Here is a 12757-nt window from a genome sequence, read left to right as displayed (position 1 = left end):
TTCCAGTAAAACATAAAGGGAAAATAAACCAGCGCTGGCATTTCAAGGCAATTATTCAAAGGGTCAAGAGATACAGACCAACACTGAGGAGCTGGAAAGCATCAAGTCCCTCTAATGCATGAGGATAACAGGATAAGGCTGTCAGTTGCACTGCAGAGAGGGAGGCAGGGATCAAACCATTCTAATCAAGTTTTGGCCGTTTTGGCCTTCTCTGACCTTATCTGCCTCTCAGCTGCCATTATCCACAGCACACAGTAAAACATGCAGGTGTGACCATGCCCTGGGGGCTGCAGGGAGCACGGTGGGACCCTGCAGAGCCCTGAGCACAGGTGCCCCATGCAGCAGCAGCCAGGACACAGCTGGATGTGCTCTGTGCTTTCCCTCCTTTGGTTCTTTATTTACAAATTCCCAAGGAGCTGCCCAAAGTGAGTAGAACAAAAAAAAAATAAATCAGCAGCAATTGTTTTTTCCCTGTACAAACTCAGGTAAAATAGAGATCCCAATGTGAATGTGGGGAGAGAAGAGGAAAAACAGCTGCAGCAGTCGCTCGTGGTGAACGTCTGCTCCCCAGAGCTGGGCTGCTGGAGAGGCTGCACCGAGCTCCAGCTTCTCTTCTGGAGAAACTGGGCCAAAAGTAATGCAGAGGCCAGGCAGGAGATGCTGATTTATGTTAGCAAGGGGGCTGGGCTGGCTGCTCAGCTGTCTGAGAGAGCAGGAGCACGGCCACCAGCCCCAGCAGGGCAGGACTGATCCCAGCCTGTGTCCCTTACCCTGGGGCAGGCGTCTCCTCCCCTTGGGGCTGGGGCAGGGACAGAGCCACCTGCTCTCCAGAACTTTCCCCTCCCATTTTAAGGTCTCTCCCTGTAATGCCAAGCTTGGGAATCGCCTGTTCAGAGGCAGTGCAGCCCTGGGTCCCATCAGGGAGATGGGAGAGCGGAGCAGTGACAAAGGTTGTGTGCAGACATAAGGCTGTGTTTACCCCAATAACATCATTTTCCACCAGGCCCAGCTGTTCCTGGATCCCTGGGTCCCTGCAGGAGCAGGGATTGAGCAGGGATTGAGCATTCCTGGTGCCCTGGGTCCCTGCAGGAGCAGGGATTGAGCATTCCTGGTGCTCCTGCACTGCCCTGCCGAGCACAGCTCCAGCTGAACTCCACCCGTGCCAAGTGATGATGTTACTGACCAGGGAAAGGAACCAATCTCCAACTAGAGGAAAAGCATTTTTGCAGGGAAACATCATCGCTGAAAGCCTGTAAACAAATGTGTTTTGACACAGCAGAACAAAGAGCTATAAAAGGAGAGATCGGGAAAACCATGGCTAATGGGCAGTAATTCACGTGGTGCCTGCCAGGCTGTATTTTTGTAATTTTTGTCCCTTTGGGATGCTGGCCTACGACTTCCAGAGCTCAGAGGAGCTTGGGGACAGACGTGGGGCGATGCTCAGCACCCCTTGACTCGGGAGATGCTCTGGAACAGGACACTGAGCAAGCAAAGGGCTTTGCAAGAGCCACAGGTGATGGCCTGGCTGTCCCTCAGGGCTGGGCTGGCACCCAGCACAGCTCTGCTCCCCCAGGAGTGGAGGCAGAGCGGTGTCCAAGGCGTCTGCTCCATCTGCACAGCCTCTGGGAGCAGCACGGCAGCCGTGGCCAGGCTGCACGGGAAATAATCACTCCTAATCTGCTTAGAAAACTGCATCCCCTGGGAAAGCACAGCACACCTGCCTGTGGGCCTGGGGGGACACACTGCTGGATGGCAGGCTGGGAATAAATAAATTAAATTGGTATTAGGGGCTGAAAGCATTTTCTGCTGTGAGAGACTTTCAGAAGAGCAATAACCCCTGAGGAGGAGAAATCCACAGCAGAGGAGAAATCCAGAGCAGAGGAGAAGGTCCCACACGTGCTGAAATGTTGCATTACTGATCCCAGGAACAGAGCTCCAGCAAGATCAGCTCTCACTGGGTTCTAATTTTTGGGTTATCCCTTCTCAAGAGATCATTTTCTCCAGTAATGAACCACCAGGAGCTGCTGCTCCGCTCTGACTTATCCACAGAAACCCCCAGACCCCTCTGGACAAACCTAGGCTGGGTCTGTGCCTTCAGTCCCACTGAATTCCCACTTTAACCAGACCAAAACAAACCAGGGAGGCCAGGGCCCCATCTCTAACTCAGGATCAGCTGCTTCTGTTTATGGAAACTTGTGCTGCCCTGCACACTGAGGGCAGGCACTGCAGCAAGTGCAGGCTCGGTGTGGGGGGAGCAGAGCCCCCCAGGCCGAGCTGGAGCCCAGCAGGGCTGCCCAGGGCCCCCCTTGTCCAGGTGGGGAGGTGGAGCAGCCCCTGGCCCTGGGGAGGTGGGAGCAGCAGCCCCTGGCCCTGCTCACCCCATTCTCCAGGGCAGCTCCTGTGCCCTGGGAGGTTTCTGGGCTGCTGCTCTGAAAAGGGATTTCAGGTCAGGCTGACTTGGCTGTTCCCAAAAGGCACAGGACCCCTCCCTTTGTTTCAGTTCAGGTCTGGGGCAGCCACCCAGCCCTGTCCAAAGGCACAGAAGTGAAGCACGGCCAGGAACTCCCCCAGCCCTTCCCAGCAGGAGCAGCAGGTGCAGCCCCAGCCCCAGCCCCAGGCAGGTGCTTTCTGCACACCCAGACCTGCTGTCCCAACACAAACCACAGCTGCCCATAACCTTTTCCAGGGGAAGTGGTCAGTGCTGGGAGCCCAGGGGATGTCCCCAGGACCCGAGCAGCAGAAAGGATCCCTTTTCTCCCAGCCACGAGCAGCAGGTGATGGGCAGGAAGGGCCACTCCACCACGTGCCCGCTCCCCAGGGATCCTTGGCACCTTGGCACGCTGCTGCTTCCTTTCCAGCCCACTCCAAAGAGCCATCTCCACGTGGGACGCTACCAAAACATTTATTGGAAGAGTGCAGGGTGGCCAGGCTCCACAGGACCCCCCCTGCAGCTGACCACAGCGCTGGGGAGGGGGGCAGGCAGGCTCTGCTCACCCTGGGCACCTCCTTGTGTGCCCCAGCACCCAGCAGGAGATGAAGGCCCTTGTTTCCTCGAGGGAAATGTCCCTGCTGGGGCGTGGGCAGGGAGGACAGGCAGGAGGCAGCACTCGGGCACCGCGGAGCTCCCAGCAGGGACACCCAGGGCTGCTCGCTCTGGGCACTGCCAGGGGGGATCGCTCTGAACCACACTCCAGCGTGGCCTTTGGCTGCCGCTGGTTCTGTCCCAGCTGCCTCGGCCACCCCCGGGGCTCAGAGCGCCCCAATCCCCGCCCAGAGCGCGCTGAGAGCGGCCGCGGGGCTGGGAGGGAGCGCCGGCTCCGACCGGAGCCACGGCACGGAAAAACAAACAGCTCGGCATTTCTCTGGCAGGCAGGGACACCCCGTAAAAGGCACTTCCTAAATCCCTCCGCAAACACCAGGGCAGCGGCCGCCCCTCCCAGAGGGAGGAATATCCGCAGCTCGGGGTCCCCCTTGGGGCACAGCCGCCAGCGGCGCCCGCAGGTGCGGCAGGGTGGACACAGCTGCCACATCCTGCAGCCTGGGGTGGCACAGCTGTGACTAAAGGGGAGAGCTCCCTCTGCACGGGCACTGCTAAAGGAGAGAGCTCCCTCTGCACGGGCACAGCTGTGTGCAGCCCCTCGCCCGCTGAGTGTGCCAGGGCCCCTCCAGGAAGCACTCACACAGCCTGTCCAGACAGGTCTATTTACAGGAGAGCCACAGACACGGGGCAGGGAGGTGTCCCCCAGCCAGCATGGCCAGCTGCTGGCGTGGGCTGTGTCCCCCTGGGCCTGGCTGGGTGCTGTGCCCAGCCACCACCACGCCACCCCTGGCACCAGGTGAGGGCAGGGGCATTTTGCAGGTGCTGTTTCCAGACTTCGGGGGCAGCCATGGGTCCCTGGCTGCAGGGGCAGTCCAGAGAGGTGGAGGTGGCTGGTGGCATCATGCCTGGGGCAGTGGCCCGTGCCAGCCCGAGAGGCACGGTGTCCATCCTGCCTTTAGTCGTTCTCGCTCTGCAAGGGACAGAGAGGGGAGCGGGGTGAGGTGCCAGGGCTGGGCTGGGGGACACAGCCCCTCTCCAGGGCCACCCTGCCCAGGCCCAGCCCTGCCAGCTCACCTCCATTTTGCTGTATATCCAGCTGAGGAGCTTTGTCACACGTGTGTACACCCCGGGCTTGTTCTTCTGGCCACATCCTGTCCCCCAGCTCGTCACCCCGGCCACGTACCAGCGCCCATCGTCCTCGCACACCAGGGGCCCTCCGCTGTCACCCTGGCTCGGAGGGGCAGAGCAGTGAGGAGGGGAGACAGGAGATGCCCTCTGTGGGTCCCCGAACGGGGCAGCTGTGCCCTGGTGTGCCCCCAGCTCACCTGGCAGGCGTCCTTGCCTCCCTGCAGGTACCCGGCGCACATCATGCGGGGGGTCAGGTAGCCCTCGTACACCTTGTCGCTGTTGCAGATCTTGTAGTCGATCAGCTTCACCTCGGCCTCCCGCAGTTTCGGGGAGGTGTTATCTGCAAGGCAGGAAGAGCTGTGGGCCAGGGGGGGCCTCGCCACCCTCCACCGCCCCCGGCCCCTCACCAGCGAGGGAGGAAGCGGCTGCTTCTCACAGCTCTCGTTTCTGCAAAGCCCCGCAGCCGGCAGGGCTATCCCGGGAGTTATCCCTGCGGGAAAGCCCTCCAGGCCCCCGCAGGGCTGTGCTCGGGGCAGGGGCTGCCTGCGGGGAGCCGCGGTCCTCCCTCACCTTCGTTCTCCCTGGTCTTGCCGAAGCCGGTGATGAAGCAGGACCGGCCGGTCTGGAATCGCTGGCCGTGCATGGGCAGGCAGGCGGGGCGCACCTGGGCTGCAGGAGCGGGATGGGAGCGAGGGATGAGTCAGCGGCACAGAAATCAGCACAGCCCCGCAGCCAGGGAGGAGCGTGGGGCGCAGGAGAGGCGCCACTCCGTGCCCATCCCACCCAGCGGCCCCGTGTGGGGCTGGGGGCACAGCTGAGCCCACGGCTGAGGGTGCCAGAGCCTTCCTGGCCATGGGACAGGCAAGGTGGCCACAGCAGAGCAGGATGTGGCACTCGGTGCCGTGGTTTAGTTGATGTTTTGGGGCTGGGTTGGACTCTATGATCTTCAAGGTCTCTTCTAACCTGGTGATTGTGTGGATTCTGTGGATGCCCCAGCTGGCAGCATCTCCACGCACCCCATGGTTCCCAGGACACACCTCTCAGTCCTGCCCATCTCCCCGTCCCCCAAACACCACCCAGCCAAGCCCAGGTAAGCTGGGTGACCTCACCTGAGAGTGTCAGTGGCCTGGAGAGCTTCATGAGGGCGATGTCGTAGTCGTCGTGGTCGTCGCTGTAGTTGGAGTTGATGATGACCTGGGACACGGGGATGCCCTCCATGGGCTGCTTCAGGTCTGACACCCCCCCATACACCTTCCAGTCGTCCAGGATCTTCATGCTGTTCCTGGCAGGGCAAGAGGGGCAGGAGGGAGTGAATGTGACCGTGTTCACGGGGGTCTGAGGATTAGGGAAGAGATGAGGGTCTGACTGCATGTTTCAGAAGGCTTGATTTATTATTTTATGATATATATTGTATTTAAAACTATACTAAAAGAATAGAAGAAAGGATTTCATCAGAAGGCTGGCTAAGAATAGAAAAAGAAGGAATGATAGCAAAGGCTCTCACATGAAGAAGCAGTGGGCAGCAGTGAGCACCCACTGGGCGTCGATGATGGTGCCGCCGCAGATGTGGATGGGTCCGTACTGCACGCTGACCTGCCAGGGCCATTTGTTCACAGAGGTCTCCTTCCCACCGATGATCCGGCCAGAAATCCTCTGCCCACAGGCTGGAGGGGACAGCAGGGCTGGGAGAAAGGCTCGGGGGGAAGGGGAGCATGGAGGGGGACACACACACAGCACCCCCACCACCCACAGGAGTCATGCTTACTGCAGGGGATGCAATGTTGGTGCTTTTCTATCACCCAGAAAATTCGCTGGAAGATGTCCCATTTGCCCACCCCTGTGCTGAGAAGGGGGGAAAGGGCTCCCAAGCCTGTGAAAAGGGCACCCACCCTCGGCTGTGTCCTAGCCAGCTCCTTACTTGTGCATCGCAGGGAGACGTACTTTCCTGTGAGGCACTGGGAGCTGCGGGAGAGAGGAGGAGGGAGAGCCAGCCTCAGCCTCAGCCCTGTCCCTGTGGCACCAGGGCAGGGCTGAGGGTGACCCTGGTACCTGTTGAGGCTCTGCTGGATGGTCTCTCGCTCATCAGTCACCGTGAGGCTCTTGCCAGGGACACGCAGGGGGATGTACTCGGTCTGGGACGCGCTGGAAGGGAAGAGGACAGGCAGTGAGGGTCCCCCCATGCAGGCATTGCCCACCTGGTTACCTGGTCCCTGCACTGTGCCCAGAGGGGGAAACAGCGCAGCAGACCCAGCTCTCAGTCAGGGCAGGGCTTTGGCAGGGCCGCAGCACCCGAGCAGAACAACCCATCCTGCAGGAATTACTTCTGAAATCCCAGCTGCCGGCAGGTTTTCCTGGAGAGGGACTCGTCCCAGTCACTGCTGCACACCGGCAGCCACTGGCTCTCGGTGCTGGAGTACACGTGGAGCAAGGACTCCTCGGATAAGAAGCGCACTGTGGGATGGAGCAGGAGGGTCAGGGCTGCTCCTGGGGCTCTCCCCATTCCTCCCATCCCATCTCCCGTGCCTCACCACAGCCCAGCTCGTCGCTCCTCTGGGAGCAGTCGACGACGCCGTCGCAGCGCACGGCGCTGTCCTTGCAGCTCTCTGCTGGCTCCTTGTACAGGATGCCCGTCTGTGACCTCCAGAACATGACTGGAAGCAGGAGAACACCACGCTGAGGCCAGGGCTGCCCATGGGTGAAGGGCTGTGTCCCACCTGGGTGGGCATCTGGAGCGTTCCCCATCACCGGGTGTGAGCGTGAGGTGTTGGAGCAAGAGTGAGGAGCTGCTGGGGAAGGCCTGGGCACCCTGAGCACCCCCTGTGCTGCCCAGCTGCTGCGAGCCCCTCTCCCTTCACCCACAGGAAATGCATTCAGCCTGTGAGTGCTTCAAGCCCCGGGGCTGGCGAGCGGCAGCAGGATTGAAGGGATTCCCTGGTGCCTGTGCCTGTTCTGCCTCATGGTTTGTCTTGGGGAGGGCAGCTCTGGGTGCTGCTGGGTGCCCTGCTGCCCACCAGAGTGAGCCCAGCAGAAGGAAAGCCTACTGCAGCCCCAAGCCCTCAAACACTGGCCTCAGCCCAGGCAGCAGATCTCCTTTTCTCCTTCCCCAGCTCCTGTCTCTCCACCAGATGTCAGGAATGCTCAGGGAACGGGAGGAGCTCATCCCTGTCTCTGAGCCAGGGGTTTCCCTCTGGCACTTCCCAGTGTGGGTATCCCCAGACTCTGCTGACCCCCAGCTCCCCTGAGAACCCCTCCAGGAGCCCGGAGCCCCCCGGGCTGGGCCCCCACCCCACTCACACAGCAGGATGAGGGCGATGAGCAGCACGATGAGCACAGAGACGCAGAAGATGAGCGCGAGCCGCCGCTGGCTCATGCAGGGAGCTCTGAACATGGGGGATCCTGGCAGCAGGGCAGAGGCAGGGTCAGGGTCAGGAGCCACCTCTGGGCTGTGGGAGAGCAGTGCTGTGCACACCCAGGCTGTCCTGTGGTCACTGTGCTCTCCCTTGCCCCCCACACCCCTCACACTCCAGCCCGGGGCTGTCTGTGACCTCCCTGCCTCCCTCCATCCCTCCCTCCCCAGCCTGGGAGGCACCAGGCTGTGGGTCAGCCCTGTCCCCATCCTCACGGGTGCTGTCACAGGCTGAGCAGGGGCTCGGCGCCGGGCCGGACTCGGGGCTGTAGGGTTTGAAGCTGATGCCCAGGACGTTCTCTCGAGGCGGCGGAGGTCGGGCACCGAAGATTCTGCTGGCCGTGGAGACATGGAGCAGGCTGGGAGGGACACTGCTGGGCGAGGCAGTGGTCTGTGGGCAGAGGGGACTGTCACCAGCAGTGACTGCTGCCCACCAGAGTCCCCCAGCTGCCACCCTGCCAGCTGTGAAGCTCAGAGACGGAGCTGAGCCCCCTGGCACCACAAGGAGCCACGAGAGTCACCACCCCAGTGCCTCTCTCTGTACCAGAGCCTGAGCCACATCCCGCCCAGGATGTCCAAAATCCTCCTTGTCACTGGGTTTTTCCCCCTTCAGGCAGCTGAGCTTCCCAAAGGCATCACTGGGAGCCGAGCAATCAGCCGGGTATTTGGCATCGTGACAGTCACGCCGTGGCCCAGTTCCGTGGGGCCAGTGCCCCAATTTATGCATCTATCCCTAATTAGCCATTTGAAAAATACAGTGCAATTTCCAGCTGTCATTTAGTAACACTTAATAATCGGTGTTTTCCAAGCCCTGAAACGTCCTGCACCCTGGAATGCTGCTCTGCAGTTGTGTCACTCCTGATCCATGAATTCACAAAAGAAAATGTATCTGTTTCCTTTCCTCAAAATGCACTCTCCCAAATGCTCCCTTGGTGACAGAAGCCAGAGCCTCTCATTTCCCTCCAGAAAGAACCTGCGAACAAATCCCAAAATAAATGCTGCTTCCTCTACCTTTTGTGGGATGGATGGGGCTTGGAGCACCCTGGTCCAGTGGGAGGTGTCCCTGCCCATGGAAGGGGGCTGGAACTGGGTGAGCCTTCAGTCCCCTTCCTTCCAAACCATTCCGGGGAATGAGAACCGGGGAGCCCAGGGAGAAGTGGAGCCACCACCCTTCAGGGACCACTCACCACCCAGAGATGGGCTCTAACACATCCCTCTGGGAGCCTGCCTCTGGTTTTTGGCCCTGCACTGCTAGAGATCACCCTTCTCCACCAGCAGAAGTCATCCCTTTCTCTGCTTGGGCTGGAGCTCTGGAGAGGGCAGGGCAGGGACACAGGCAGGACAGAGACACGAGCAGGGCAGGGACACTGCTGGGAGCCCCCCTGTCCCTTCCAGCTGGCTTTTCTCCCTGCTCGTGTTCCCTGCCGGGAGCCAGGAGCCCTGGTGAGCAGCTCGAGAGGCTGCTGGTGCTGTGTGAGCTGTGCCCTCCCTGGTGATGCTGCTGTCACTTCCTGGGCTTTACCTGTGAGTCACAGCCCAGCGTGGCCACATGTCCTGCACGGCTCTGAGCCCAGCCACGCACCGGGGACACCTGTGCTGCACACTGGGGACATCTGCCCTGCACACTGGGGACATCTGCCCTGCACACTGGGCACACACCTGTGCCCTTCACACCGGGCACACACCTGTGCCCTTCACACCGGGCACACACCTGTGCCCTGCACACTGGGCACACACCTGTGCCCTGCACACCGGGCACACACCTGCCCTGCTCGGGCCGTGCTTGCCAAGCCCATTCTGCAGAGCCGGCAGCCACAGCGTCCTGGGCTCAGGGCCACCCTCCCTGGCCAGCAGTGGCCGTGCAGGGCCACCCCCGGCACAAACCTCCTCCCACCCCCGTGGGCCCTTTGCACAGGCACTGCTGATGTCCCCTGGCCATGGGGAGCCACCTCCCCACTCGTGTGGAGCTCCCCGGGCTCCTGTGCACGGGGAGGAGCGAGAGAGGCACTTTCTGTTTCACTGCATCAGCCCCACTCTCAGTCCTTCCCCAGCAGCCTGGATCTGCTCCAGGTTTCCCTACACCCCCATTTCCCAGCACTGCTGCAGCCTTGCCCTCTCCCAAGGGTGCCAGGGGGCCCAGGAGAGCCCCTCAGTTTTCTCCTCGAGGCTGGGAGGGCTGGAGGGTGCCCCGCAGTGCCCGAATGAGCCTGAGCAGTCCCAGCACTGATGGGATTTCAGTTCTCATGCACCCACATCGTGGGGCATCCCTGGGTACCCTCAGTGCCCGCTGTGGGTGACAGCCAGAGCTGTGGCAGGTCCTGGCCAGAGCAATGTGGAGATGACAGGAACCCTTCCTGGGAAAAGGATCTCTCCTGCCTGCATTGAAATGAGGTTTTTGTAAATACCCTTTTCCTGTGGCATTTGTGTGCTGTCCCCACGTCTGATGTGTCACATCTCACCCTGCAGCAGCTGTAACCCTTTGCTCATCAGACCAGCAGCACTACAATCCTCCAAAGGACAAACCTCTCCATCACACACAGAGAAAACAGAGCCCAGCTTGCCCAGGGAGCCAGCAGTGCTGGATGCCACAGCACTCCCACCTGCAGTGTGCAAACACATCAAATTTACACCGAAACATGCCACAGGTCACTCTGCTCTGAGCGCTCCTCAGCAGGAAGCACATGCCCTTTCTTACACTCAGGTGAACTCCCAGCTGCTTATTTCCTTAAAACTTTTAAGTCTAAATAATTTTGTGGGCTGCCAGAAAGGGTGACAGAGCCCTTAGCAGGGTGAGCAGTGTAGGGCCACGGCAGCAGAGCAAACAGTGGTGGTTCTGCAGAGATGTTCCTGCTGGGGAGAGTGCGTGACCCTGGCGAGCGAGTGCCGGCTCCTGCCCACAAAACCTTTACTCATCCCTCGCTGGCTTTTGAGTAAAAGTCAGAGGCAGAGCCCAGCCCGGATCACAGGCGCCGCTGCGGTTTCAGCCCTTTCCCCACGGCTCTGCAGGTGCTCCAGCAGCCACAGGGGTGATCCATGCCCAGGATGATCCATCCACAGGAATGATCCGTGCCAGGGCAGCCACAGGGAGGGGGGCATGGGCAGCCCCTGCCTGGCACGGAGGGCTGGCATTCACAGGGCAGCCAGGAGGGACACTGGGGACACTCCTGGCCAGCTTTGCTCACCTTGCAGAGAGTGAACGCTGCCTGTCTGCAGCACGAGCCCTCTGCTAAACCTGTCAGGAGTGCAAACAGCACCTCACACCCCATCCCAGAGCAGAGCCGGGCATGGCCCCCAAACCAAGGGCAGCAGCTCTGCCTGTCCCCTTTGCACCCTGAGCTGAGCACTGAGCTGCAGCTCCATGCCCTGCCGTGGAGGAAAGGCCCCCAAACCCACGGCAGCCAGGACAATGAGCAGGGGAAAGGTGATCCAGGCTGGCCTGGAGGCTCCAGGGAAAGCAGCCAGCAGGCAGCCACAGTTTCGGAGTGGGAGGGAAAGCGGAAGCCAGGGAACACCTGGGTGTTGTAACCAGACCCGGGGCCCAGCCACGTCCTGGGGGAGCAGCAGGGCACAGAGCTCCCAAAAACCCCGAGCATCAAGAGGGGAGAGAGGGAGGCAGCCTGGCTTCAATGAGCTCAGATCCTCCTCCCCAGCTGAGCCCACCCTCAGCACGGCTCCTGTGCCCAGTCTGGGAGCTCCTTCCCCTGGTGTGAAGCACCCATTGTCTGCTCAGAGCAGCTCAGCCAGCACCCAACAGAGACATTGTCCTCACCAGGACAGAGGTGTCCCCAGCCTAGAGAGCCCCAATCCCTCTGGGTGACAGCGTCCTGCTCAGGTGCCACTGCTGAGTGAGGCCTGCTTGGGAGGGGACAGAGCCCGGCAGCAGAATGAGGGGAGAGGGCACTGCCAAGACCCTGACACACACAGCACAGTGAAATCCCAAAGCCAGGCACTGTCACTGTGCAAGTGCAGGTGAGTGACTGTTTATTGGCCAGGGACAGCTCATCCTGTGCCACTGTGGGCACCCTTTGGGCACAGACCCGAAATGTTCCAGGGGCTGAGTAACCACTGCTCACCTCACTCCACAGAGGGGCAAACAGAGGCCTGGAAAGACAGAGAGATGCTACTGCCGTTGCAGAGCCAAGGGTGGCTCCTGGCACTCCTGATGTCCCATTTAACCCAGGTGACAATGCCAAGGTGGCCCAGTGGGACTGTCCAGTATTGAGCAATTGTCTCTCTGTGTGGCCATGCCAGTTCCTGCCCCACCATCACCAAGATGCAGTGATGCCACCCAGAGCTGGGACCACTCTGCATGTCCTCAGATCCAGCCAAGACCCAGCACAAGCCCGCTGTGCCCCTCCTGGCCAGCCCCCCAGGCCAGGGGGCAGGAAGGGGACGCTGTCAGAGCTGGCTCTCCTCCCCTGGAGCCGCGGGCACGCCGTCACCGCCGCCTCTGTCCCGGATGTCGCTGGCACCCGGCGCTGCTCAGCACGGTAATTACTCGCTGCCTCGCCCGGTGCCCGGCCGGGATGGATGTTTTCCTCATGACAGGATGCTCAGCAAAGCCCCACATCCAGAGCTGAGCAGGTCCCAGCCAGCCCAGCCCAAAAGGGCGCAGGGAAAACTGCCTGGAGAGCAGGCGAGGGGAGCAGCGGGGCTGTGCCCACCAGTGCGGCGCTGCTGGACACTGAGCCAGAGGGCTCAGGAACGTGCCAGGCGGCACCAGATCCCTGTGGCAGCACCAATGGTCCCCTCAGCTCGCAGCTCCAGTGTGGCAAAGCACCCGAGAGGAGCCTCGACAGCTCTGCCCGCCCCAGGGATGCTGCTGCCCTCCCTCCAGGTGCCAAGGGGTGCCAGAGGCTGCGGCTCCTCAGGCAGCTCCGCCGGCTCCTTCTCCCTCCGGCTGCCGTGAGGAGCACCCGGAGAGCAGGAGCGGAGCGCGGTCCCTCCCCCAGAGCCCGAGGGGTCCATGGAGCGCGGAGCTCCCGCACTTACCGGGGAGGTTTTGCCGTCCATGGGCCGGGCTCGGGGCTGGGCTGGGCTCAGAGCCGCGGCTCGGCCATGCCAGCAGCGCGGTGCCGAGCAGGGCCAGCTCGGCGGGGCCGGCCCAGGAGGCGTTTGGCGAGCGGGCTCGTACGTCAGTGCCAGCAGCGCAGCAAACCTGTCGGACCTGCCGCCCGGCCCCG

At 61.4% G+C, this 12757-nt stretch overlaps 1 protein-coding gene across 1 annotated transcript; it reads right to left on the bottom strand.

The window, feature by feature from the left end:
• Positions 1-3995: 3995 nt before the first annotated feature.
• Positions 3996-12587, bottom strand: TMPRSS13 (transmembrane serine protease 13). The gene is made up of 13 exons (XM_066564296.1): positions 12567-12587; positions 7791-7965; positions 7463-7564; positions 6697-6819; positions 6490-6619; positions 6218-6310; positions 6087-6130; positions 5673-5832; positions 5278-5450; positions 4739-4837; positions 4366-4508; positions 4115-4267; positions 3996-4010 (listed from the first exon to the last, which is right to left on the bottom strand). The coding sequence occupies exons 1-13, from the start codon at positions 12585-12587 to the stop codon at positions 3996-3998; spliced, it is 1431 nt and encodes a 476-aa protein (XP_066420393.1).
• Positions 12588-12757: the final 170 nt, after the last annotated feature.

The sequence above is a fragment of the Molothrus aeneus genome, chromosome 22 (genome assembly GCF_037042795.1).
Source record: "Molothrus aeneus isolate 106 chromosome 22, BPBGC_Maene_1.0, whole genome shotgun sequence".
Taxonomy (NCBI): Eukaryota; Metazoa; Chordata; class Aves; order Passeriformes; family Icteridae; genus Molothrus; species Molothrus aeneus.
This window is presented reverse-complemented; position numbering and strand designations above follow the sequence as displayed.

What these genes read in the sequence shown, in the direction of transcription:
- TMPRSS13 (XM_066564296.1), bottom strand. Translation starts at nt 12,587, where the DNA reads ATGGACGGCAAAACCTCCCCG. An exon ending in CGGCAGCTGGGATTTCAGAA is followed by an intron (nt 6,311 to 6,489) that starts GTAATTCCTGCA and finishes CTTCCCTTCCAG; the next exon opens with CGCGTCCCAGACCGAGTACA. An exon ending in ATCCAGCAGAGCCTCAACAG is followed by an intron (nt 6,131 to 6,217) that starts GTACCAGGGTCA and finishes TCTCTCCCGCAG; the next exon opens with CTCCCAGTGCCTCACAGGAA.